This window comes from Tribolium madens, unplaced genomic scaffold (genome assembly GCF_015345945.1).
Source record: "Tribolium madens isolate multiple individuals breed KSU strain unplaced genomic scaffold, Tmad_KSU_1.1 Scaffold_19;HRSCAF=116;Tcas5.2_LG9, whole genome shotgun sequence".
In the NCBI taxonomy this organism is placed as follows: Eukaryota; Metazoa; Arthropoda; class Insecta; order Coleoptera; family Tenebrionidae; genus Tribolium; species Tribolium madens.
In genome coordinates, this window is record NW_025400983.1 from 6,658,614 (window position 1) to 6,685,175 (window position 26,562).

General features: G+C 35.6%; 3 protein-coding genes across 3 annotated transcripts in view; all 3 read left to right on the top strand.

Moving 5' to 3' along the window:
* The window catches only part of LOC123015723 (proteoglycan 4-like), a 49,150-nt gene extending 28,072 nt beyond the window's left edge, over nt 1-21,078 (top strand). Inside the window, exons 8-13 of the mRNA XM_044415622.1 lie at nt 6,834-7,448; nt 17,186-17,310; nt 17,367-17,624; nt 17,708-19,621; nt 19,676-19,909; nt 20,098-21,078. Of these exons, the coding sequence (XP_044271557.1) occupies nt 6,834-7,448; nt 17,186-17,310; nt 17,367-17,624; nt 17,708-19,621; nt 19,676-19,909; nt 20,098-20,379 (3,428 nt within the window). The 3' untranslated portion in view covers nt 20,380-21,078. The remainder of the gene's footprint in view (nt 1-6,833; nt 7,449-17,185; nt 17,311-17,366; nt 17,625-17,707; nt 19,622-19,675; nt 19,910-20,097) is intronic.
* Nucleotides 21,079-21,497: 419 nt separating this feature from the next.
* On the top strand, nt 21,498-22,717 carry LOC123015455 (cytochrome b5 domain-containing protein 1). Its single transcript, XM_044415187.1, has 3 exons — nt 21,498-22,042; nt 22,088-22,249; nt 22,297-22,717. Exons 1-3 carry the CDS (start codon nt 21,702-21,704, stop codon nt 22,523-22,525), a joined length of 732 nt encoding a protein of 243 aa, XP_044271122.1. The 5' UTR covers nt 21,498-21,701; the 3' UTR covers nt 22,526-22,717.
* Nucleotides 22,718-24,347: 1,630 nt separating this feature from the next.
* Nucleotides 24,348-26,562, top strand: part of LOC123010881 (TNF receptor-associated factor 4) — a 30,253-nt gene continuing 28,038 nt past the window's right edge. Inside the window, exon 1 of the mRNA XM_044408071.1 lies at nt 24,348-24,789. Coding sequence (XP_044264006.1) covers nt 24,758-24,789 — 32 coding nt within the window. The 5' untranslated portion in view covers nt 24,348-24,757. The remainder of the gene's footprint in view (nt 24,790-26,562) is intronic.

Below are 26,562 nucleotides of genomic sequence, written 5' to 3' on the forward strand. Positions count from 1 at the left end.
ATATTAAATATTACATAAAGTTTTCAAAAAAAAATAAGATCCAAAAAGTAAAATAATATCAACAAAAAAACATACAATTTTAAATCAAGTTGAGGATTTTGTACTTTTTAAAATTGACCTGTTCGAGCATTTTTGTCAAAACAATAGATCTTCAGTTTTAATAAATAAAATTTTGCCGCTCACTATAAATTTTCGTTCCTTTAAGACTACTTTTTTAAACTCAAAACAGGTCATTAACATCCACTTTTTATACTTTTAATTTTGAATGCTTAAACGAAAAAGATTTTCACAATTATTTATTGAAATTTGTTCTTTTACTGTTTTTTTTTTCTGAGTTTTTGAAGCTTGGTTACTCCTTTTCTGTAGCTAAATATTTAGTTTCTCCGTAAATCGACAAAGGTCTACATCGTGTTTGCTTTTTCTCATTTAGCCAGGGGAGATTCAGCGTAGTCGATTCATGGATGAAGGTACAAAATGACCACTTGCAGAACTAATAACTAGATAGCTCACCAATTGCTACCAACGAATCAAAATAACTGTTATTAACATCAAAGTTTCAACTTAATTACCTCGAAACTTTGAGAGAATGTAACGTTTCATAAAATTTGTAAATTTCCATCAAGCTTGTGTTCAAACAAGATCAGAATTTGTCAACAATTCGTGAACAATAAGGAATGTTTACTTGGGACTCGCCTTGTGACTTGGGTTTCTAAAGTGGTAAGTGAAAAAAATCGGGAGCAAACACGGTTATTTCCTTGGTGCTTTCAAGCGTTAAAATCTTTGATAACAAACTAGAAGCGCTCGATATTACCCATAATTATACCTCGTAAAGTTTTTATACCATTATTGTACGACTCTGCTTCAAACAATCAACACCCCCACCTGTTTGAAGTGCAAATCGGGGGATTAAAAATAATCCCTGGACTAATTTCCATACGCGTTGTCCGGGGATTGACACACGAAGGGCGTCCCAATCATATCATTATGACAGTTGTATTCTTTTCGCTGACCATATGGTCACAAAGTGAACGTCCAGGGCTCGAAACCGGGCCAAAACCGGCCCTGGGAGTTATGACTCAGCCAGTATATCCTCGTAGCTCGCGGCTTTCTGTATGTGAAGCGAGCTTCCAGTCGCTTTTCGACCGCGTTTGTGTCTTTGGGAATCGGTGTTGCAGTGCTTAGTGAAGCGAAACCGGAGGATCTTCCGGACCTCTCGGAAAACAGGTGAATTTTAATTCAAGCAATAAATAAGGCTTTTTTGAAAAGTAATTGACAAGTTTCTTCATTTTTCTCGATTTTTTGATACACCGTCGAGCACACGACCGGATGTCTCCATCTAATTACAAGTCTTCTAATTAATTTTTATTCTCGATGAGAAAATAAATGTCGGGACGTGCTGAAAGCGCATTTTTTCGAATCGATATTAATTTTGTAGCGGTTCGAGTGAAACTTTTATTAGAGTTATAAATGTCGGAATTGAATGCGTCCATTGAGATTAGATAAACAAAATGAAATGAAAAGGTTGATACGAATCGTGATCTCAGGTGAGTGATCGAATAAAAGTCTTTTGAAAAATAACAGCAAGTCATCGATTCGAAGATGTGGTGAAATATCGTTCTTTCGATGTTTATTTAATTATCTCGTTAAACCGTGTTAATTATATTGTCGATAACATCGAATTTCGTCACGCCAAAAATCCTCTCGAGAGCAATTAAATTTTAGGACAATTAGCTAATTAAAGTGAAACGGTGCAGAAATTTTTGCATATCCGCGTCATCGACAATATCTATTTTATTCGCTCGTAAAATTATATTTTTACACTCGGTTTGTTTTATTTGTGACTCTATTTATAGTGATATTGACGTCGTTGTGTGATTTTTTCGTTATCCTGTTCTTGTTGTAGATCATTTTCTTAATCACTCTTATTATGTAATTTTTTTCAAGTTTACTGTTTTGCTTGAGTGGTTAATAAATATTTCTAAGCACACATCAGCGCAATGAATCAACTGTTGGGTTAATTTGGGTGTTGAACATTTGCGGTTTTGATCACTCGGTATGTATGGTGATAGTAGTGTGCAAAAGAAAGATAGAAAAATGAAGTGTGGCCGTGTGGAAAATACATGTACCACAATGACTAAGTAATAAAAACAGCACGTCCGACACATCCCATGATGTCATACGCCAAAACGGTCGAAACGTTGGTATTAATAAAATGTCTAAAATTCTACACATACAGGACCGATCCAGAAGCTTTAGGGCCCAAATTGTGTTTAAACTGTTTTTTTCATAATTTTTTTTTGCAATTTACCTGTTAGGAAAAGATCAAAAAAATAACTAAACTAAAAGATTATACAAAAAAATATAATTTTCAATCTTGTTTCTGAAGCTATAGAATTCAGATTTACGACCTGGGAATTACTGTAAATTTGGAAATCGTTTCTATAAACGAAAGTAATTTTCAGATTTTTAGAATTTTTACTTTTAAAACTTACAGCAGTATCAATATCGACTTTCGAGTATAAAGGGTTTCTGGTTTTCATGGCAGAATTTGAAAATTATAAAAAAATTGTTGAGAATTCAACATCAAGTTCAGGTAAATTCTTGGCTACCTACTTAATTACATCTTAAAAAATAAAAGTCGTAACTGTTAAAACTTTTTAAAAGACAATTTATATATTGTGGATTTAATTCGGATTTTTATCTTTTGTAAAATTTTTAAGTTTTTTGTGATCAATTTCTTGTTTTTCTTAAAATTGCAATTTGTTTATCAGTTTGCCATTGCTGGCACCGTCTCGCCGAAGACAACATTTTCATTTATTGATAAGGCAAAGGTTAAAGTTTTTCAACGTTTTTATCACTTCCTATCCGAAAATAGCTTCTCAGTAATTAATTCACTGCAATCTGGATCACCACCTCGTGTCACTATCCAAGAAACGTTGTATTGGTCAGTTAATTACCCTTGCTCTTCTATTTTCAGCAAATTCCTTGGCGTTTATTAACATTTTCTTCTTTATGTTATATGGAAAAGCGTTTTTGTCGTCTCGCTATAAACGGAGAATAATAGCCGTGTAATAACACACTTCTCTCAGTTATGAGTTTTTCCACAACTTAATTAGTCGGTTGATTTAATTAATCAAATAGAGTCACGCCTGTTTGCTTGAAACCTCACCCTCGCGACACACCTATTCGCACCCTACATTCAGACTGATCTAAATTTTAAGTTCGATGACTTTTTAACTTTGTCTGGGGAAGTTTTGAGACGCGTGCTCGTTTTAATGATCATTTTATGTCGACGTACGCCAATTAAGGTGGCAGCAAGACTCAGATCTATAATCAATTCGAATCCGTCATTATGATAGAGCAGGAAGTCATTATGTAAGTAATATCGGCATATGTTAGGATTCTTTTAATCTGGACAAAACAGGATGTGGCCAATTCTGGACTTGGGTTATTACAGTAATTCGTCAGAATCACAATGTGACAGCAAATTCGGATCCTTATCTTTCCTCTGATTTCTGATCCAATATTGGGTTGCAATTTGCTTGGAAGACTGTAAATGTACTTCTTCCGTTTTAATTAACATCCCACCCCTTGATTGCATATCTGGCTTTCGCCAACATTCCAATATGTATATAAAGCGGGAACTTTGCTAAATCCCCACCGTAATTTGTAATTCGATGGCTATACAATCCTGAGCTTAATTACCAATTATCGGATTAAAATCGTTTTCATTAGCTGGCCAATACTTTTTTCATGCTTTGCCAGTTAGTTAATTAATTTCTTGACGATAAAGCACACGTTGTGTCTTAAAGTTCGTCCATTAATCACGGCAACACTTGTACAAAAGCTCCGGAATAAATTTATGACACTTTTGAAACCACAGCACCGATCTACTGTAGTAGAAATAGGAAAATGAGACGTGAAACATTCCCTTCTTCTTATTTCAGACCGATAAGTTTGCACAAGCATGTTTGACCATAAATCACCGTCTCATATCTTTTCTGTGATAGTCGTGAAGACGATGTATACGCATTCCTTGGCTCTCGCACCACTTATTTATAACACCGAGTCGAGCTTTAACTTCTTTTTTTTGCGATTTTTTGGCTTTTAATGGGGAAATATTCGCGCACGGGTCGTTTATCACACTTTAAACGAGGCAAATCTCGTGCCCAATTGTTCCATAAATGGTAATTCCGTCTTGAAGGTGGAGAAGCCATCGCCCACTTCGTTGATTTATGCTGTCGTCGTTTCATTACGACGACGTCTAGGTGTGTGGTACGTCGTCTTCTGGGCGTTTCCACGTCCAAAACAAAACTCTTCTTCGAGGCGGTGAGGTGTAAGAGTAGATTCATCGGCCGTAAAGTACATCAGTTCGTCGACCCTTGAGGCAGTCACCGTTCGGTGCAGACGTTCTGCAGGTGGCGGCGACAGCCACCATCATCGTTCAAAGGTGGTCTAGTTAGCCATGCTCAATTTTCCGATAATTTACACTTAAAACCTGCCTCGATTTGTTGTGGACACATTCAGTGGCTAGGCAACGCTAAACTAAAATGAATTGCAATTGGTTGAAGTTTTTGATATGAGTTTGGAAGGAGCTTTACCACTTTTTGCTATTGAGCTAATTGGTAGTTTGAATTTTTGAATTGCAAATTTACCAAAGTTGTGATTAAGGAATTTTGACAGCTGTTATTAGAGTTATATTGCTTTTGGCAAAAGCGATGTTTTGATATCGTAGCAATTACTTCTGACATGTATTGATTTTCGTTCGAGAAGAGTTAATTCATATGTAGTTTGTAATTATAGCAAGTTCAGTAGGATAATAACCTCGTTAAAAGCTTGTTTGGGGTGGAATGATGATGCTGCAAATCTGGACGTAACGTCAACATAAGCTTTGATTATTATCTGTGGCAAATTAAAATGATTTTTTCCACTTAAATTCTTTGAGGCACACCTCAAGTTCTACCGCGTAATCAGTGGTAACATAAATGAAATTTTACGACATGCTGTAACAACTAACTGTTCCGGGAAAGGTATGTGAGTTAACGTTACAGATCTCTGGTGATAATAATAACTGTGGGAACGTCACGAATTTTTTGCGAATTTTTGGGTGGTGAAAATTTTTCTTTAGTCGAGCATGTCAATCTCGTTATCTATCTAAACCGGACAAAATCTTATCCGTCTATGGTCCAGTTGACAAGAATGAGTCTTGTCGTGACTGGGCATGATGGGAATTGCAACGAGATGAAGCATCTTCGAGACGTGCTTCATTGCATCCTTATAATTAATCGCAAACGTGACGAAATTATTGGTACTTTTTAATATCCAGTCATGTTTGAGAATCGTTTTATTATCTTGAAAGATGACTGTTATTATTTGGTAGCGGAGCAAGAAGGCTAAATCAATAAATGTGCCATATTTCATTACAAAAATTTGATAAATATACATCATGCTATTTCAATCGCCACATTGGCAGCGTCGCAACTGTGTGACATATTGTCGTATCACCAAGAAATTACTGCCTAGGATTTAGGTATATTCGTTACTAGATTGCCATAAATTTGGTTAGGTTGGTTTCCGGTGACAAACAGATACCGTAACTATTGTCAGCATAGGGAGGAAGAAGAAGGATTATTGTCAAAAATTTAGGTTAAGTCACCTGTCAGCTTGTACTCAGTTGATAGTTGACAGAATATGTCAACCGTCAACAATAACAGCTAACCAATCTTAGGAATTCAAAATTACTTCTGAAGATTCTAGTTAAAAACATGAAAAAAGTAATTTTCCTAAAAGTTCAAATTCTAGGAGGTAATTTCTTATTGATAAATTTGTATACCTCGTCAGCCGTCATATTTTTTTTTCTATGAAATAGTGGAGTACTTGGCTCTAAATTTGTCACTAGGGTCCATTTTTTTACAGAGAAATCAAATGTTTGTGACGTAGACAGTGTGGTTGAGTTGAGACGAGGTGTACACTTGAGTGCAAAAAAACGCAAATAATTTTTTTTTATAATGTACGAGTAATTTAGTCTGTTAATGTGTCAGTTTTTTGACGTTGTCTTTGTCACAATTCACAATTTCGTAATTGTCATGCATCTTCCAAACTTCTATCAAGTTTTTCCATGTTTTTCCATTTCCACATGTTGTTTTTAACACTGACTACCTATGACACTGCACTGTCAAGACTACCAAATAAGGTATTTCTTTTGATAGTTTTCTAACCTATTTGAGAACAACCTTTTTCACACTAAATCTCTGAAAAATTTGACAATTTGCGGTTTTTTTTGCACTCCGGTGTATATCGAAAGCTATTTGTTGTATAAAATAACTGATTATATAGTCGTGTTCCTGAGACAATTTTTGGTGGTCTAGACTTAACTTGGATAATTAAATTTAGATTTAAAAAACTGAGGATTATGCTTTCAATTTACACTTAAGTGCAAAAAAAACGCAAATTGTGAAAAACAAAATTGTTAAATTTTTCAGAGATTTACATAGTGTGAAAAAGGTTATTCCCAAAAAGGTTAGAAAACTATCAAAATAAATGTCGTATTTGGTGGTGTTGCCAGTGCAGTGTCACAGTCACTATTAAAAACGAAATGGAAAAACTTGATAAAAGTTTGACAATTATAAAATTGTGAATTGTGACAAAAACAACGAAAAAAAAAACTGGCATTTATTAACAGGCCAAATTACATTATAAAAAAATCAATTTGCGTTTTTTTTTTTCACTTAATTGTACAACTGAAATTGTGTGGTAAAAAATCAGACTAATGTCTGACGATTGTTGTCAAAATCGAGTAAATTCCTGTCATTTTGACGTTCCTTTTCTTCCAGACAAGACCGATCTCATAAGCGAGCGCCTGGTCCAGCTGTCAAAAGATCGAGGATCTGCCGATAATATCTCTGTGATAGTAGTATTCCTTCGCGAACCATCAAAAATCGCGGCGGAAGCCCATTGGGCAAACCGCAACGCTTCTTCCATCACAATGGACACGAGCCTCGACAATGCCAACAACCCGTTCGCCAATTCGAACGGCGCCGATACCAACATAATGGGTCAAAAAACCGACGGTTTACTCTTAAACCTGGCCGAAAACTTTAAACACAACGGTGCCGATGTCTCACCCTCTGGCGATTTCTACCACAATTCGGAGAAATCCAACGGCAAAAGATCGGCGTCGGAATTCGACGATGATGACGATTTGGGACCTGAAACCGACGTGGACGCCGTCGACGATGTGCTATCGCCGTCGATAGCGGCGGCCAAGGCTTTAGCCGAAGGCCTTGTCAATAATAATCCAGACGGAAGCTTCAATCCGTTTGTGGAGAAACACGAAGTCGAGAAGGCAGCCCTCGAGATAGATCTCGACCTCCAGAAGCAGCAGAGTAGCGAGTTTGATGGACAGAGGTCACCCAGGGAGGAAACGCCTACTCCACCCGCAGATGCTGGTAAGTTTGTTTGTTTTTTTTAATTTTCACGCACAAGGTGTGACGTAACAATTTCACGTCATTTTTAATAGTCCCATGCCAGATGGTTCTGAATAGAAATACCGAGAAGACTTTACTCAAAAGATTGATGCGTCTTGAAAAGATATTCAACTTTGATTTTGATTGATCTCTAAATTGCGTGTGTTTCGAAACCTTGCTCGCGGACTAATCATACAGAATAGTAATTTTACAACTCGAAAAAGTATCCTAATTAAAGAACGATTTATACGGTACATTATAGACAATCACACGCTTCGATGTGATTTGATATTTTATTATGAGAATGTTTCCTGTTTTTGTTCTTCTGATTAATTGAAAACGCAGTAGTTACACTCCAGGAATTTATTGAGGATCGTTTGATAGCGTCTGTAATACTCGGAGAGTACATTCTTATTAACAGTTCTTTTAAAGACGTTAAGTTTATTGGAAATAACGTTACAAGACCGGCTTGAGCCGTGTTTGCAGTTTGCACGCTGTTTGCTACAGAAATTGTGAACTTGTCGGCTTAAACCGGGTTTTAAAAGTTTCCTTGAAGAGTTTATTTGGAAATAGGGAATTACCAATATTTAAACTAGTTAAAAATTTAAAACTTTCTTAACAGCTTTTCTTACGCTTGGAAGATTTTGTAAAGATATTGTAAAAAAAACTGCTGAAATTGTGTAACATTTGAGCTTAGTTTTTGGCTTTTACTTTAATCAAAATCCTGTTTGTATAAACAGTAACTAAAAAACCAAGATTGTTAAATTGATGTGTGAAAATGGTGACAGAGGCCATTTACCATTTGGCTATCCACACCTACCATCTGCACCGACAAAACCAGACCATGCAGAAAAATAATTATCAAACCGTTGTCGCTATGGACGTCAAATTTTTATTATGCACGACCTACAAATCTCTTAACACAAATTAGCAAAAACGTTGAACACAATAGAGAATTCTCTTTTCGACTCAGGTTACGGCTTAATTTAATTTATATAAGAAATTTTCGTAGAATAATAATAACAGAGCACTCTGTAGGACAAAAGCAGCTTTCTATCCAATTCTATTGTTACAAAGAATAAAATTAAACGTTTGATTTTTTGAAGAGGCGACATCAAAGCTCGTGTTTAGATTGGTGGAGACCGCTTTTGTTACATTTTACTAAATTCCGGTGCACATATTCGCTTGAATTTTTAACGAGTAATCGCGTCACTTGTCAAAGTTTAAAATTCGATTACAATTCACAAATGACGATTGTGTACGATAATTAGGATCTCTTGTATTCAAGTTGTGCTTTTGTACAATTAACGCGTTACCATGACGACGTTGTCCTGGTTTCAGGACCATTTGATGGGTTTTGTAGATGTGGGTGAGGATTAAACCGTGGAGAAGACCACCAACTGGGGTTCTAACGCGATCTGACACAGTTTAACGAGATTAGGAGAGAATCTCACGACCTTTGTTATTTTGTTATTTCATGTAGACATTAGAATAAATAATAAATTTTTCTTTGGAGTTGCATCAAATGAAAATCGTAATTGTTTCTGTATAGATGTTTTAACGATTCTATGAGCCGTTGCACATTTCCGTTTCTTGTTAATTATTGGCTAATTGCTTGGGAAATAATTGTTATCGTAATAATGGAATCGTCACGACTGTCAAGAAAGCAACAAATAGGAATATTTTCTGGGACGCGCCATTACGTTGCAATTTCATATGGGTGGGTTTTTTAATTGAAAAATGATAGTATCGATAATTAATTTTAGCGAAGTCGCCGATTGAATTAGTCGGTAAACATCGAATAGTACTGTTCATGCGGTAGAATAAATTGAATCGATATTTTATTGTTGATTATAGGGGTACAGGTGTTGGTAACAAAATAAAAATTGTTATCTTTGTAATAAAGAGAAAATGTAACGGTTAGTGAATTTCGTTGACGTTTTCGGAGAAATTGACTAAAATCAACTAATTAAATAAAGATAATTTTAGTGGTTTCAATTGGTGTACCAGAAACCGCTTAATTGTCAAGGCAGGAAATGATCAAAATGAGCTTTTCTTCGAAAATGAAACGAAATTAAAAATTACTTAATTGTAGCTCGGTTTCAAAGAATCACGAAAGAGGTTAAAAAATACTAGGAAAATAAATAACCTTGTGTTGACGATTGCTAAATTGTTGGTCCTAACATTAGAAATATTTCTCATTTTAATTACACAGAGTAAACGCAAGACGTAAATATTGATGTAATTCAAAATAAATGGATTAACACGTGATATAAATAGTGATACTATAATAATTTTAGTCGCAACAGAATTTGGAAACAAAGAAAAGGTCGATAAAAATCTAGTGGCCACACTTTTCCTATTAACTTATTTTCTAAAAATTACTTTTTGAAAAAGAAAATATTTTAATTTAGGTAATATTGAAAATTCCAATTATTACATTAAAATACACCTAATATGTTCAGTATGATAGAAATTGTGAAAGTTATTTACTGATTATTTTATTACTTGAATTTTTATTATTTGTTTAAATTTTCAATTGATTTTCATATTTATGGAAAGTAGATGAAATAGATACCAATTTGGTGGCATATCAATTATTCTGAGAAGTGATAACGAATCTATTTGGAGACCGATAAATTCACGGTCATTTGTTTTTTTAATTAATTATACAAAAAAATTGACGTGTGTATTTTTATACAGGCTGGATTATAAAAAACGCCCCATGTTATAATTTCACTATTTTTAAAGACATGACAATACTTCTTTGATCAAAGTTGAACAGTTTATTGTCATCACTTTACGTTAAGTGAGCATATATTCCAAAAAATAGATGACAGTAAACTGTGCATCTTTGTTCCAAGAAGTAAAAATAATAGAGTTGGGGCTTTTTTATAATCCAGTCTCTATACTGAAATTCGATTTTCTTCTATTACTAAATATTTTCTATTATTTTTATGAGTGTATTAACAAATACATACAAATACGCCAGAACTCGCGCCCCAGAGAAAAATTCATGTAAGATAAGATACCAGGAACATGGAAAAAATGTTATGATACTGATGATTTGTATATGTTTTTTTACAATTATTTAGTAAAGGTATAAAAATTTTGCCAAATAGCATTAAACAGAATTAAAATTTAGGGTACATTTCCTCTTTTAATTGCCTGTAGCAAAAAGACTTTGAAAATTATTTTTACAACAGAAATAAATAGTCAAAGAGCAAAATTTAAACTCTCATAACTTCAAAATTTTTATAGATTTTTTTTAACATCTTTATATTATATTGCATTTTTCTCTGGGCGCGAGTTCTGGCGCATCCTGTATTGTATGTATTTTACTTAGGAGTACAATATGATGTGCCAAAATTGTGAGAAGATAAATCCTATACCACTTTTAATGAATTTCGATTATGGTGCTTCTGAAATATGGCATAATAACAGTATTTTTCAAACTTTCTTGGTTTTATTTTTGAATTTATTCCGACGTGTGCATTCTTTTTCGGAAATAATGACGGAGTAAAGTGGTTATTGTGTTATTATTACGGACGATATTTTTTCAAGACACAATGAACAATTCTCTCATAAACCGATTTCTCTTGGAATCTCTTCACTCGCCGGATGGTGCCTTCAACATTATGATTATGAGCTTAACCTTTCGTCTTGGCTGATTTCTTCCATCAATAACCAATCATTCAAGTCACTTGCAATTTATACCATTAAGCATTTAATTCGATCTGCATAATATCCGTACCTAAAACGTACTCGTATTGCATATAATTATCCGTGCTAATAAGTTTCCTCCGGCTCCGTATCCTTTATAATTTTTTTTTCCGGGATTTTTTCCGACTTATCTTTACTCGGATCATCCTGGAGACACTTTATTTTCGAACCAGAGGCCTTCTTGTGTTAATGAACCCTCTCTCGGCCCAAAATAACAACTTTAAAGACACTCTCGCGTTCTCTTCGAGACGACAGATGTAGATTTCGTGTCTGTCGGTGTGTGTAGTGTTTTACCATCGCATCTGACGCAAATCTAATTACCGTTGAAAAACCGCTCGATTATAAATTTGGAAACCCGTCGACTATGGAATTTCGGGTAATTAGAGCCACTTGTAAAAAAATAATGAAATAATAACGTCTCGAATTATCTAATTTATCGTCTCGTAAAACTACCGGCGACGTAATCTTTACAACTAAGGTTAGATAAAGCTCGCGGTCCGGAGTACTCCGGATGGCAGTAAAACAGGCCCATTTGTCAGCCACCATATTAGAATTCATTGTGTCAACGTGCACGCGAAGATATCTTCATTTACATTAGATTTTCTTCGAGTGTTTCTCATTTCTTGAAAAAAATTTACGATGCATTATGTGGTGTGTGTATGTTCTTTACATTCTTGAAAAGGTTTAAATTATTACTCGCGATGATGATAGTGTGGAGATATAGAAGAGTCCATTTCTTGCAAACACTACGTGATAGTTTAATGCGGTTGATGCTTTATGTTTTGTAATTCTTGTTTTATTTCCAATGATTACGCACACTTTACATTTTTATAACTCGAATTATTTGCATATAAACTTTGTTCCGGGGAGATTAATACGTATACTCAACCACTGAATTATTTATTGGTAAACTTTCAATCAGTGGTTGATCAAGTTTACAAAATATATTAAACCATATAAATAAATTATAAAGTTTATAAGTAAAGAGAAACTCGAGCTCTGGAAAAGACTACAGAAAGTTTCACATTTATCCTAATCCCAGTTTCTTAAATATTTATATTCTCGAAACGAGTTGAGAACGTTTTGTTCGTTGTTATTTAAAAGTAATGATCATTTTCTAATTTTGATTCCGTAATTAAAAGCAGATTTTTTCCGCGTGTACAGTTCTAATGACACAGAACTGGCAGAAATAATTTTGTTATAACCGATTTACAATATATTTATCTACAATTTATCTCGTGATATCAGGAATTTGTAATTTTTAAATTAAACTATTTTAATTCCAATGTGAACAATTTGTCATATCGCACTGAAAAATGAATAAAATAAAGTTTTCTGTTATTTTAGAAAATAAATAAAGGAAGTTTACGTCTCTAGGGTGTCATTGATTGTAAATACAAAGCCTCATACTTTGACATGAAACATAAACTTATTTTCTTCAATAATTGTGTTATTATTGACATAGTTTTCCTTGAAAAAGACAACATCTTCCTATATTATTAAATTTTTCGCACAAGGTTGTAGTGAATATTTTTGGAATATATTTACTTATCTAGTCATATAGGCGGGAGATTAAATCACCTATATTTTTCAAATAAATATTAGGAAAACTGGAACGTTATTTTTTTCTGTAAGAATATTATTTTTGAACAATTGATTTTTTAGCTTCTGATTTATTACTCTTTCTTTCACAAAATTTAGCTCTTTCTAAGTGGTTGTATTATTATTAGCCATTACGCCTATGATTATCATGTTTTTAGGTATTTAAAATGATTATCAACTTGATAACATTTTCTAGGTAAATAGAGTCATTGTTTGTATCGCACTAATTAAATTTGTTGCCAATAAAAATAATATTTTCCTTAAAGCCAACTAAAGGTTTAAGTTAATGTTTTCGTAGGCCTCAAATTTCTCTATTACGTTCCTGTTCCCAATAATTCGTCGTAAATCTCACCTCAGGTTATTAGGCAACTTCGCCGACACGAAACCGAAAGCGACTCAAATCTTTTCCTTGTGTATTTTTTTCTCTCGAAATTTCGATCAATACCGTCCGACATTAATTTTCATGTCAAAGCGTCACTTGTTGCACTTAACCCGGAATGCCGATGCATAGCTCAATATCCGTTGAAATCTAACTGTATCTCGGTTGCGCAACTACTCACAATTAAAACACTTCTTACAGAGGAAACGATTCATACCCAAACGGTATTTTATAATGTTTTTCAATGATAAAATTTCAAAAAGCGCGCTCCGAGGGTCGGTATTGCAGCCACCGACTTTACTGTCACTTTCAAAATTCAAATTTCAAAGTCTGGAAAAGTGGGGTTGGAGGCGATTTTTTTGCAAATGAGACTTAGGGGTGTTTTTTATTGTGAAAATTGAGTTTTTAGCGAGAAAAACATGGAATTGTTTGTTTATTTATCGCTTTTAGGGAAGTAGGTACTCTCGTGCGCAAACGCACTGCACGACCCAACCCGAGTCAGTCTTGCACCGGCTTTATAGAAGGTTTCGCTGTTCTCCTTCGTTCCAAGTGCCTAAAATTAATTTTAAGTGTATTTACTGTTGATTCTGTGATATTTTTCATGTTTTGTAGCGTCTTGTCATAAGGTACGTCCGTTGTAGTCGTCATTAGGTTCCATTGCGACTTTCCTGCACTTTTGGCGTTTTTGTCGAGACAAAAAAGTGTCGTAATTAACCGAAGAATAGCACGCAATTCGGACGGGTTTTACTCGACTTTTGTGTACAAAATAACCTGTAGTTGTAACAGGAATTCTATTTATAGAACGGTTTTGGCAAAGGACCGGCAGAGAAGGCCCTCATATCTGGGGTTATCTTCGCGCAAAAACGACCATTTTTACCTGGAAAAAGCCTTACAATTTCGGTTTGTCTTCTTAACATGGTTGCAATTAAAACGGTTACGTAGGTAGAAATTTGTAACGTTTAAAATACCAAACGGCTAGTTAAATGTTAACAACTATTTTTTGCATATTAATAAGATTATATTTTATTCACGTATGATACCAGTGACTACCTCAATCAATGGCAATGTCGACCATATACGAACCGGCGTCTTTATAAACATTTGAAAGCTTAGATGAGTCTGAAAAACTTTCTATTGGTTGAATTTTTGACAAGCGGAGTTTTTAACCAATAGAATCGTTTATTTCTATCGGCCAAGGTTTCACAGTTTGGGTTATTAATTTTTTTATGGTCACGTTAGTTGAATCGTTGCAATGTGGTTAAGGCCGAATTCGGTTCGAAATAGCACAGTTTTATGCAAGGTTAACTAGGATTAAAAATAGCATTGCGGGAGAAACAATTGCAGTGATAACAGCGTTCTGGTCGAATTGTATGTTTTACTGCATATCCTTAAATTATAAATACTCAAAATATGATAAATGTGTTTAAACAACGACATAAACATTCTAGTCATTGTTTTATCTATGGAGTAATTCATACAGAATTTTAAGTTTTTAGTCTGATATACCTGCAAATTTCTTGAATATTTATGGATTTTGGTAAATAAACCTGCAAGTTTCTTGATTAGAAGTTGATAGTTTTTAGTTTACATAGATTCGACGTTTTTCCGCATATTTTATGTTGTTTTAATGACAACCTAACGAAAACACCGTAATCTAGGTTGTATATCATTGTTGACATTCATTTAATTTAATTCATAAGGGGAACGAATTACGTCATTTAATTAGATCATTTTCAAATCATGATCATGAAATGTTTTTTGTAGTTCTATTTAAGTTTTCTTAATGTTATGTTGAGACACTATAGAGTGGAAACAATGATTGAAACTGAATTTTGAAAATCTAGTAAATTTAAGTTTTTTAAAGTTGTACATATTAATAATAGTAAATTGAATTAGAAGTTGGTACAAAAAGCAAGAAAATAAGTTAATCGACTGTATCCTCCGGTGTTCCTTCAAGCAATGGTTCATTAGAAATAATTTATTTTCAAATTAAGATTTTATTTTTTTGATGTCAGTTACGTTGGTAATTTTTATGTTAGTAAACTTAGCAAACACCAATAATGAAGATGATTTCAAGATCGCTATTCATTTATTTCACGCATACATTTTAACACAATTAAAATTCTCACAATTACAATTTTCCACTTATTTCTCTCGAGTTAATTAAAATGTGCTAGAGTGTCTTATTAATAATAATTTTCTCGAGAATTTTTCTCTTATAAACGCCATTTGAAAGGTCATAGACTGAAATAATTTTGGTCGTGTTCGGCTTCCGTTTTGTTTTATTTAAAAGGTATTACTTGTAGTAACGTTTAATTGGTTGTTAAATGAACATAAGCAAGACTGACTTATTTAAATCAAGTCGTCACACGCTACTTATTACATGTTGTGGAAAAGTTTTGTTTTTTCTCTAGCAATTTCGAGTGAAATTTTTCTACATTAAGCGAGCCATCAATCTGCTCGTAATGAAACTCCATTATCTCGCATTGTTTTATCTGCAAATTTATCTTTTCCTCACCCAGATGCAACAACAAAGATAAATTTGATTCGAAGGGGCGCGCCGTGCAAATTTATCACGATTTATCGTCGATTTTTCAACATTATCGAAACTTAAAATTTCTTTGATCGGTGTGAAAGTGGGTTGAGAAATTTACATTTCGACCTACTATTTATCGTTATTAAAAACAATGTGGAGGAAGAAGTAAATATTTATTAACCTGCTTCCATGGACATTGATACTGTTACAAATTAAATTGTTAGAAAGATTTACACAATACCGTGTCGTTGAAAGGCTTTTTCTGTGCAAAAAGACGACGGAAATTTGCATTTTTGCCAAAGCTGCGTGTCGGTGAATTGTGCCAGACGTAATCGATAAGAAGATTAGATAGGGGTGGTGAACTCGGCTCTTATCGACCTTAAAGTGTCTTTGTTACACGCCGGGACGATTGCATCATTATCGAACTGATTGTGGGGCAAAATGGGCTTTTCGTGAAGCCGACTTCTATCAATTTCAAATGACTGCAATATAAGATTTTTATGGTAGTAGCAAAGTGAAAATTTTAACGTGTGTGAATTTTGAAATCGACAATTAAAGCAAATCATTTTTTGGGTTTAGTTATGAATGAAACAACTTTCCACATTGGGAAACTCGCATCATTTTGAACAACGTCCCTGCGACCATTAATAATGGCATTTTTTCAACACTACTGTGCTACACTAATCGCACCTATTGTACCCAATAATTATGCTTACGTTTTGGCGGTGTGTAAAGCTCATCCATCATGCATTATACCTGTCAGGAGTCGTCTGGTTAATCCACCAACGCGTAATATTCGCATTGTTGTAATTTGCATCACCGAGGCGGAAACTGTTGCATGCGAACGGGCGTGATCTCGCACCGCGTCCTCCATTGTCTAGTCGGGTGGTTGTAATGGTCCTCTTATCAGCGAGGGCTCACTTAATAACCCACCTGTTGAACAATCATCAAGTACTCGAGACTCCAAACCAAAAAACCAGACGGTGTTTTGTATCGATAGTGTAATGGCGACTGTGCAAATACTAAAAAAATGTAGTTTTTGTTGTTAATTTATGATTTAGTTGACGATGAAATAGCACATTTTCGCGACGAGGGTCGGGATTACCCTTGAGGGAAGCAAATAGAAACGATCAGTAAATTCCATTAGTTTAATTTCCCAAGCCTGTGGCACTGCCCATGACCCACACCAATTGCCATCATCATCGCGAAATTATCTCTTGCATATGACAACGGAGCAGTTGCACCCGGACTCGATCGATGGCCCCGTAGCGACAGGCCTGTCCCCGGACATGTAATTTGTCCGGGGTGTGGCTTAAGAACTTCCATATGCGTATGACGGACCCCCAGAGCCCCGTGGGTGACATACGCGGGATTTTCACGTTGGCGATGTGTACCAAGGTTTTGCCGAGGCTGAGGAAAAATTCTGAATTTTACAGTTTTTGCAGTTTTCATTTTATCGTATTTATTTCTTTTTTCCAGTTCATGATGGTGGGTTAGAGGAGAACGTAGGCGACAGTGGCGAGGAATCCGAAGACGAGTGGAACTACATCAAAGGAGAAGAAGCCAACAAAGAGAACATCAGTCCGTCGCAGCCGGACTGCGAGGTAATCCCTCCTTTACCAACCCTTAATTTTTCTATTTTTAATTTTTCTCCAATAAGGTTGCGCAAATTCTGGAAGATCCAGACAACATGTCTCAATTAAACCCGAATGCGGCCGAATTCGTGCCCGTCTCGCCGACCCGAAGCATTCCTTCGCCTGCGTGCAGAGCTTTGATAAACGATCCCGTCATTGCCCAATCGCCGAAAAGACCGAGCGAAATTGATATCAGTTTGCCCAATCCGCAAGAGTTTGAAAACGAAGTTAAATCTCGACCGAGCGATTTCGATTCGTTCAGTAACGGTCACGATCATGAAGACGTAAGTGTTGTCTTTATTTTGTGCTCTTGTTTTTTTATTTAGTGTCATTAAACTTTGCCGATAAGATAAGTTGTTTGTTTTAGGAACAGAAACCGTCTTCGCAAGATTTAATTGAGAATATCCTAAACGGGAAAAACATCGACGAAATACCGGAATTTCAACCCGGAAATACTCCTACGAAAATGGCCAGCGCTCTGGGCGATGAGTTTCATTTCGGGCCGAATGCTGCACCTTTCACGCCAAAAATGATGGACCAATCGGAGGCGGGATTGTCTACCAAAGCCGTCTTCGGGGATGAGTCCAACCTGGATACGAGTATGGATACCTCGCAGGATATCACCGATTTTAAGAAGGAAGACGATCCAATGTCGATGTCGTTTTATCAGGATAAAACCAGCGCTGACTCGGATCCCTTCGACTTGAACAAAGTTCAACTACTCCCAGAAAATTTAGATGAGTTTTTGAACAAATCCGAGGAGACACTTTCCAACGACCCAACCAAAGATTTAATTTCCAACGATGTGGTTCTCGATAACGACGAAAGGATTCAAACTACAGATCTTGATAACGAGAAAGAGTTGGCATCTCCCGTATCAAACGATGACGATTCAAGTGGGGTTTGTGAATTATCTAAATCACCTCAACCTCAAACTGACGATTTGATCGAGTGCAACTTTGCCAAAGATACGCTTCCGGACGTGTGTTTGCAACCGGAGCCGAAGCCACAAGAAGACTTACTCAAAATTGAATCCCCGGAACCTCCTGCATTGTCACCACAACCTCAAGCTATGTCTCCTTCACCCCTATCAGTGTCTCCTCAACCTCCAGTCTTGTCCCCGGAACCCGAACTTTTACCGAAAAGTTCAGAACCGGAATTTTTATCAAAAAGTCCCGAACCGGAATTTTTGCCAAAAAGTCCCGAACAGGAATTTTTGCCAAAAAGTCCCGAACCGGAACAATCGGTTGATGTCATGTTCGCACCCGTGGAAGTGGAAGAAAAGAAGGAAGTTTCAGTCGAGTCTCCTTTCGAAGATATCACATCATCGGTTAAGGATATTTCGTCACCGGTGACATCACCGGTCCCAGATCAGGTTATAACCGAACCGATCGAGTTGAATTTTGCCCAAGAAGTTAATAGCGCTGTTCAGGAGATTGTACCACCTGTCGAGGATTCGTCACCGATCAGAGAACCGACTTTAGTACCCGACATCGCGCTATCCACTCCTAAATCAGTGACAGATACCGAATCTGTGGCCACAGCTGATGTTAATTCGTTCCTCGAAAGGTCAGAAATAGTCGATCTCACGTCACCATTGCAAAGTCCCGGTGATCACACTCTTGTATTCCAAGACCCCACCTGCGTTTACCCCCAACCGACCGAAATTAAGACTGAAACTATCACTCCCGAATTTGCCCAATCGGCTGTTATTTCACCCACTGAATCGAAAGAATCGCCCCAGGAAACCGTCAAAGAACCGGAAGTCGTCCCCGAAGTGGCTGCTCCAGCCCCTGAAAAGAAACTTAAAGCTAAAGCACCAACGGCGACCAAGAAATCCACACCTGCGAAACCTTCTACAGCGTCACCGGCGAAAGCCAAACCGACAACAACTCCAAAAACGAAACCATTAACCTCGGCGAGAGCTGCAGCTCCAAAACCATCCACTGGGGCTGTACCTAAACAAACGGTTGCGAAAGCGGCGGCTCCCAAGCCCAAACCTGCTGCAACGAAAACCACAGAGAAGAAACCGTTGACTAACGGCGAAGCTAAACCACCGGTTAGGTCGAATTTAACCGCACGAAAATCAGTCGATTCACCCAAACCGGCGGTTAAAGCGAGTACTACGACTAAACCTGCGGCTCCAAGGCCCCCAATGGTGTCCTCTACGAGGACTACCACAACAACAAGGACATCTGCAACAGCGCCTAAACCAAGGCCTAATACTTTGGTTAAGACTAGTACTACTACGAAGACGACAGTTTCGACGACTGCTTCCAAGGTGACTTGATTGTCTGTTGGGGGATTCAAAGATTTATTGTGTTTTTTTTTCCAGTTGAATACGTCGAAAACGACATCGTCGCCAACTAAAACTGCTTCGCCACCGAAACCAAGGCCGACTACAGCTCCGGCCAAACCTAGGGTGCCTCTAAGCAAAACTGTGACGAAAACGGCCGATAAGGATAAGGAAAGTAAAGATAGTGCGAATAAATTGACAGCTTCGCGTACTGTTATGAGAGCTGCATCAGCAAGGACTACAACCGGGACGGTGCGAAAAACCGAGTCGAAGGTGAGAAGTGCACAAAATAAATGCTTTTTGAACTTGAAAAAATAGCGCAAATTACATTCAAAGTGGCCTTTGGATTTTATTTAGTTCACACGAGAAGTGGCCTAGAAAGTGTTTAAGTGGATTAGTATTTTTTGGAGAATGCGAGAAATGCATCTGTTTTTGTGGTAATTGTGGTTTTGTAATTTCAGACAACTGGAACGGCAACTCGAACGACCGTAACGAAAACGACCACATCCAGCACGACGCGGCCTGGCGCCGCCGCTGGCAAGAAACCCCTCGAAATTACCCGCACCGTAAGCAAGACTAAGACTACGAAGATCGAAAAGCCCGTTCAGAATGGCGTAACAACTGTAGTAACCGAACAGATAACACTAGTAAATAACGCCGTAAACGATAGTGATTCACAATTAATGAAAGATAATTCGCCCATTGATAATAAATTAATTGTTGACACTAACGCTGCAGACTGAACGATTTCATACTAACGATTTCTATTACCTACTTAGCATTATACATCTAATATGAATAACTGGTACTTTAAAATAAATTTTATAACTTACGCCCATATTAAAAAAACTGAATGTATAGAGCTGTGGTAATTTAGTATTGAGTTTCTATGTGGTGTGGATATAAAGAAAGACTTCCATATGTAAGATTTAATAATAATTTATAATGACCTACTTGAAACAAGAAAAAAAACTTTAAAACGGTTGACTTTGTATACGCGTCAATCGAGAAAATTTTTGTATGTATTTACCTTTAAGTTCGCTTTTTATTGCTTAGGTGTGTCGCCGTGATTGCTAATGCACTTTTTTTGTAAATATATTTAAAAAGTTACTATGGTAAAATTTTATAATCAGGTGCTTTTAGGTCTAGATAAGGCCGTTTCGATGATGCAAGACGCAGTTCATCGAATTCTGCCTTCTCTGAAATTAAATTTGTTGATCGATACTTAGCGACATTTATTAATTAGCATAATACTGCTTTTAATACGGTCTTTACTTGTAATTTTTTATTCAACCACCTAATTTTAGTAACGGACTACTTATTTTTACTTTCATAATTTTTGTTTTAATATTGAAATTTTATCATCGTTTTCCTTTATTTTTTCTTGTATTATTATTTATTGTGTACTTGTATTATGAGCACAAATTAAACAAAAAACTAAACACACGACTTTCATTGCTAAAAGCCAAGCCCTTTCCTCCATTATCAGCATAGGAAATTTTTTCTTGATAAAAGTTAAAACTTGGTAAGTGGAGGCTAGGCAACCAATAAAACGCTGCTTTAGGTGGGGTGCCTATAAGCGCCACTATTAAATTAATTAGCATTTCTTAACTATTTTTCAAGCAATTTTAACGGAACAAATAATTGGTTATTAACCAATAAAACAATAACAAAATAAATAGATCAGTTATAACGATTATTACTAAAATAGTAATATTAAAATCATTTCTCAGATGCAGTCATGCACGCAACCAGTTAAAAATGTGGTCTAAACTAACTGTTTTTGTCTATTATTCTATTTACAACATTTTTGTCATTTTCAATAAAAAATTAACAGTGTGTGCATTTAATAATCTTAAAATCGCTAATTATTCAAGACTCGAGCTTACTTCATAATTTAAGAGCAACAAATGTGTTTTTTTATATCTTACCACAAGGATACACGCTCTGCCGCGTCCCCTTCCTCGAAATAATCGCATTTTGTATCGTAATCTACATTTTACATTAAACACGCGACATGCCTTATGCCTCCTAATTCTGACAAAAAACGTCAAAATTTGAAAAAATGACCGAAATTAAGCTCGCAGTCTATGCCCCTTTTGAAGTAATAACCCATAACAAACCCAACGATTGCTGGTTGTCCCTTCTCGGGCGAGTCCTCGATGTCACACCCCTTGTGAGAGAGTACAAAGACAAAGATTGTATTAAACCGATCCTTGCTTTCGCCGGCAAAGACGTTAGCCACTGGTTTGACGAGAAAACTGGGGAAATTCAACATTTTGTTCATCCTGTGACCGGTGTCCTTGTTCCTTATTGCCCCCATGGACCTCTTCCAGACGTCGCCTGTCAGGTACCATCGACAACGTGGAGGCCACTTGAGGGGACCCCGTGGTGGTTAGACAACAAGTAAGTGAGACTTTTGCCGGAAAAATAGCTAACGAGGGGGTTTAGGTACCAAATTGGGGTTTTAACCAAACTAGTGCGTCCGATTAAAATAATAAATATTTTGCTGGGGAAGGCCGTTGTGATAAATGTGTGTTGCGAGGATAGTTTTTACAGAATTCAAGAACGCTACTCGTTGTATACTTCAGAACCTGATAGTTACACTTGGGTGTAATTTTTTTTCCAAAGTTTTTTCGAAATTTTAGACAGTTTTCTAGTTATATGGATAAACTGATCGAAATGGACAAGACCATGGACGAGAATGGAATCCCCGACGATCGCGAAAAAATGGCCGAATTAGGAATACCAAAAAGTTTCTTCGTCCCAAGTGTCAATCTTTATTTCAACGACGATCTGAGACACACTGAAGACCTGACTGACGACGAGGATGAGCTAGATGCAGAAATTTGTTGCACTTGCCAAAAGGATGATGAAAAAATAATGTAGAATTTTTACTAAAACGATAAATTTATAGATCGTATAAAGATAATAGTAATTAGTGCGAGTGTATTATTATTGTTGAAGCATATGCTGTTTAATTTGCAAATGTTGGCGAACCATAAAAAGTTAACGAAACCAAGCGGAAAACACAATGAACCTTTTGCAGTCATTAAAATTGAAACAAGTGGAAAAATAATTGAGGGAGGAAACTGAACAAAATAAACTACAAGCATCCATTTTATGGTTGTAAATAATAATATAATTATACTTACCAAAAGTGTCATAGCTAAAAATACAACTTTTTCCTATTGCAGCTAAACAAATAATTGAACAAAGTCAGTGATTAGGTACAGTATTAAATTTTACGCAAAAAATTCTCTTATAATGTTTTTATTTTAAATGTGAAATCTTCTACAGGGTGCACTAGAATTGGCGCCCCAGAGAAAAATGCCATGTAAGATGAAATGGAAAAAAAAGTTTAAAAAATTTTATCTATAAAAATTTCGAAGTTATGAGAGTTTAAATTTTGCACTTTCACTCTATTTATTTCTGTTGGAAAAATAATTTTCCAAATTTTTTTGCTATAGACTAATAAAAGAGTAAACAAGGAAACTGTATCTTAAATTGTAACTCTGTTTAATGTTATTTGTTACTTTTATTGGTAAAATTTTTGTACTAAATAATTATAAAAAGGTCGCGGTCAATTTATAGTGGCCATTTATTTATTTATTTATTGCAAACTTGGCAGCCCTTAGCCCTCCATCTCTAGTGTATGGGTTGTGTCTATGTTGGTAACAGAAATAACTAAATTGTGTCAACAATTGTGACAGGCGCAGTAGATTTTATATGTGAAGTATTCTAACCCGATTTTTTCAGGATTGTCGTTTTAGAAAGATATGTTCCTATTTCTCTAAAAAAAAAAAACAATTGGTTGTTTAAAGTCGGATTTACACAACTGAATTTTTACAAATTTCCACAGGAAAGTGGCTACTATGAATTAACCGCGACTTTATACAACATTATCAATATCATTAAATAGACAAAAAAATGTCAAATGTCAAAAAATATATGTCAAAATTTTTTTACAGATAGTATTTTTAAAACATTTTTTCTATGTTCCTGGTATCTTATCTTACTTTTACTTGTAACTTTTTCTTGGGGTGCGAGTTCTGACACCCTGTATAATAACGAAGAAACTATGTTTTCAAAATTTCGCTAAAATATCAATTTTTGTTTATAACTCGAAAACAAAAAAAAAACAACGATAGCGGGTATTTATCAAAAAATGATCTCGAAAATGTGTCTTTCATTTCTCCTAAAACTTTTAATTTCGAAGATTTCTCATACAAACATCTCACTTGAATCAGCCTGTATTCTAATATTCTTACCACCCTGAAAACGTTTTTGATTGCTTTATATAAATTTCTTCAAGAGTTTTTTGCTAAAAATGTATTTTTTGTAGTAAAAATTAGACTCCGGTGTGAAATCACCCACTTCGAGAGATCTTGACTATTTTAATTAAGATCTCTAATAATTCAATAAATGAAAATTAATTGCTACTGTTATTGATAATTATTCTTGCAACTATGTTCCAACTATTTAATTATCTAATTGTAAACATAAAAATGAAAGGTAGCAATGCGTGGTACGACAAGCACTTCCAATGCAAATTTATACCGTTTTATTAATAATAATTTAAATTATTTCCTAGAGTAACATGTGACAGAATATTTGTAACACGACTTCATCACAGTGTTCGAGTTTCAGCCGTTTCAAAAAAAAGGGATTATTTCAAGTGCGAAATTTGTTGTGAGCCGCGAAAAAGTGGTGTTTGTGTTTTCAGGTGCGTGTTTATTAGCATAAAAATCTTAAAAAATTACGATTAACATCTCGTTCCACTTTACGGTAACTGTTCTCGTTTATTGAGGCTCTCCACTCGGATAATTTCACCTGTGCTCTACCGATTATTTAAATTAAACAACGTTTCTGCCATATGCCATAATTCGGATCGACTTATCTGAGATTTGTTGTTGACGGCGTATGTGAACATTTGGAGGGTTCTTCAACAGTAGCACATTTATTTCTGTAAAGGCCAACTGCAAGATAAGAGCTATTTACGGACGTAGAATTATTTTAAAAATTAGTTGCGATAAAGAGAAACGGAGAAAAGTGATATTGTGCTGTGGGATTGTTGATTTTAAGGACTATTTCCTGGTTTTTGATGTAACTGTACACACAATGGAAATACCGCTGTACTTTAACATTTACAGGTGAGTTTGATAATTTTGACATTCGTGCGAGAAATACTCAAAGTTATTTCTTGTCGCTGATTTACAGTTAAATATTTTGTTTATTAGAAAAGATACATTAACTGGACGCGGCCTGAGTTGTCAATTACTCATTTATGGTGCTGACCCATAACATACGCTGTAAAAATAAAAAGATATAAACAACAGTAAATGGCTATTACAAAGTTGGAGTGAGTCTATAAGGAAACAAAGATTATACATTTTACCCACTATTAACATAACTATTTAGAAAGTGTACCCCAGAGTTATTAAATGGTTATGAAGACTAATTCAGTCTATGGACACGTGTCGTAAATCGAAAAAAAAAATAGATAAGTTAAAAAAACGTTGCACACACATGAAAATGAAAGTTATCTCTATGCGAAATAAAAAATATTCGTCTATTTTCTTATTTATAAAAACTAGTTGCTTACTCGCCTAGAGACGAAACTAAACTTTACGCTCCACACTCACATTGATTTGTAGCAACTGTGAAAACTATCTTATTTTTCTCTCTTTATTTGTCTAGTGAAATGTGGTATCCAGTATTCTGGTAGAATTTTCATTTATCTTTATAATTTTTTAAGGCTAAACTAAAATTAATGTCGCATGCGTAATCACGTGGTTTTGTTTGGTTCGTTTTAACAGCTAATAAAAAAGTAGTATTACGGTCACGTTGTTAACCTCTTCGATGACCAGAGTTTAGTTGCGGAAAAAAGACAAAAAAAGTTCATATTAGTGTCCACCTGTAACTAATTTTTTACCACTTAATTACTTCTACTTTACTTAACCACTAAACAAATTCTGACACATTATATTGAATATTTTTTTAATATGGTGAAATTTAATCCGACTGTTCCCCTTTCATGCTACATTTTCATTACTCTCGTTATAGCATTACATCCCAAAAGCATTACAAACGTCACATGTAACTTCTCCCAAGTGTATTGACCAACATCTATTATTTATCCACATTTTTAACGAGAACAAGGTGCAATAACGTAATGGAAAGTGTATGAATTAACTCTTTAAGACTTGATTTAATTATACCATTCACTAAATAGTTACGTAATTTTTTCACAAACACTCTTTAAAAAAATGTTTTATTTATAAATCGAGGAGCTTTAAACTCAGTTACGAGCACTTAATTAGTTTCCCATTTCCGGATTAGCATACAGTGTGTTAGATTACAAAATAGTTGGTCACCCCGTTGGTCAACACCCTGTAGAAGAAGACGTGCGGGCGGAAACATCCAAGCAGCTGGCGGTCGCGTGACCACATGCATTTTACCCTTCAAAGCACACGTGTGTGATATTCTACATTTGTTTCGAATTAAAATACAGTCTGGGGAATTCGCGAAATTCTCCGTGATTTTTGTATGTTATGATAAAGCCACCACCGTCTGGAGTGAAACCTTAAGGTGCCGGATGAAGGCCGAAATTGTGGCCAGAAAGTGTATGTCCGTCGAACATCTGCCTCGACATGTGTAGAGGTGAATTCCTTTTCGCCAGGTGCCCACAATCCAGAAAGGTCGGAGCGTGGCGCTGGCACCGTATTTGTTATAAATAATCGGCAGCTGCCGGTGTAAATAAGATGAGGCACCAGAGATGGGGAAAAATGCAAAATTGGCGCCGGATCTAACTGTTTGGAAACGGTGGAAAGCAGGAAGAAAACTAGAGCTATATATTCTTCGAAGTGGCGGCATAGTTATAGGCATAAAAGTCATACTATAAGATAAATGATAATAAGTTTCTC

Bases quoted from the DNA above. Each gene is read 5' to 3' on its own strand.
- LOC123015455 (XM_044415187.1), top strand. From the start codon at position 21,702: ATGACCGAAATTAAGCTCGCAGTCTATGCCCCTTTTGAAGTAATAACC. The intron at 22,043-22,087 runs GTAAGTGAGACT...GAGGGGGTTTAG, and splicing joins CCGTGGTGGTTAGACAACAA to GTACCAAATTGGGGTTTTAA. The intron at 22,250-22,296 runs GTAATTTTTTTT...ACAGTTTTCTAG, and splicing joins CCTGATAGTTACACTTGGGT to TTATATGGATAAACTGATCG.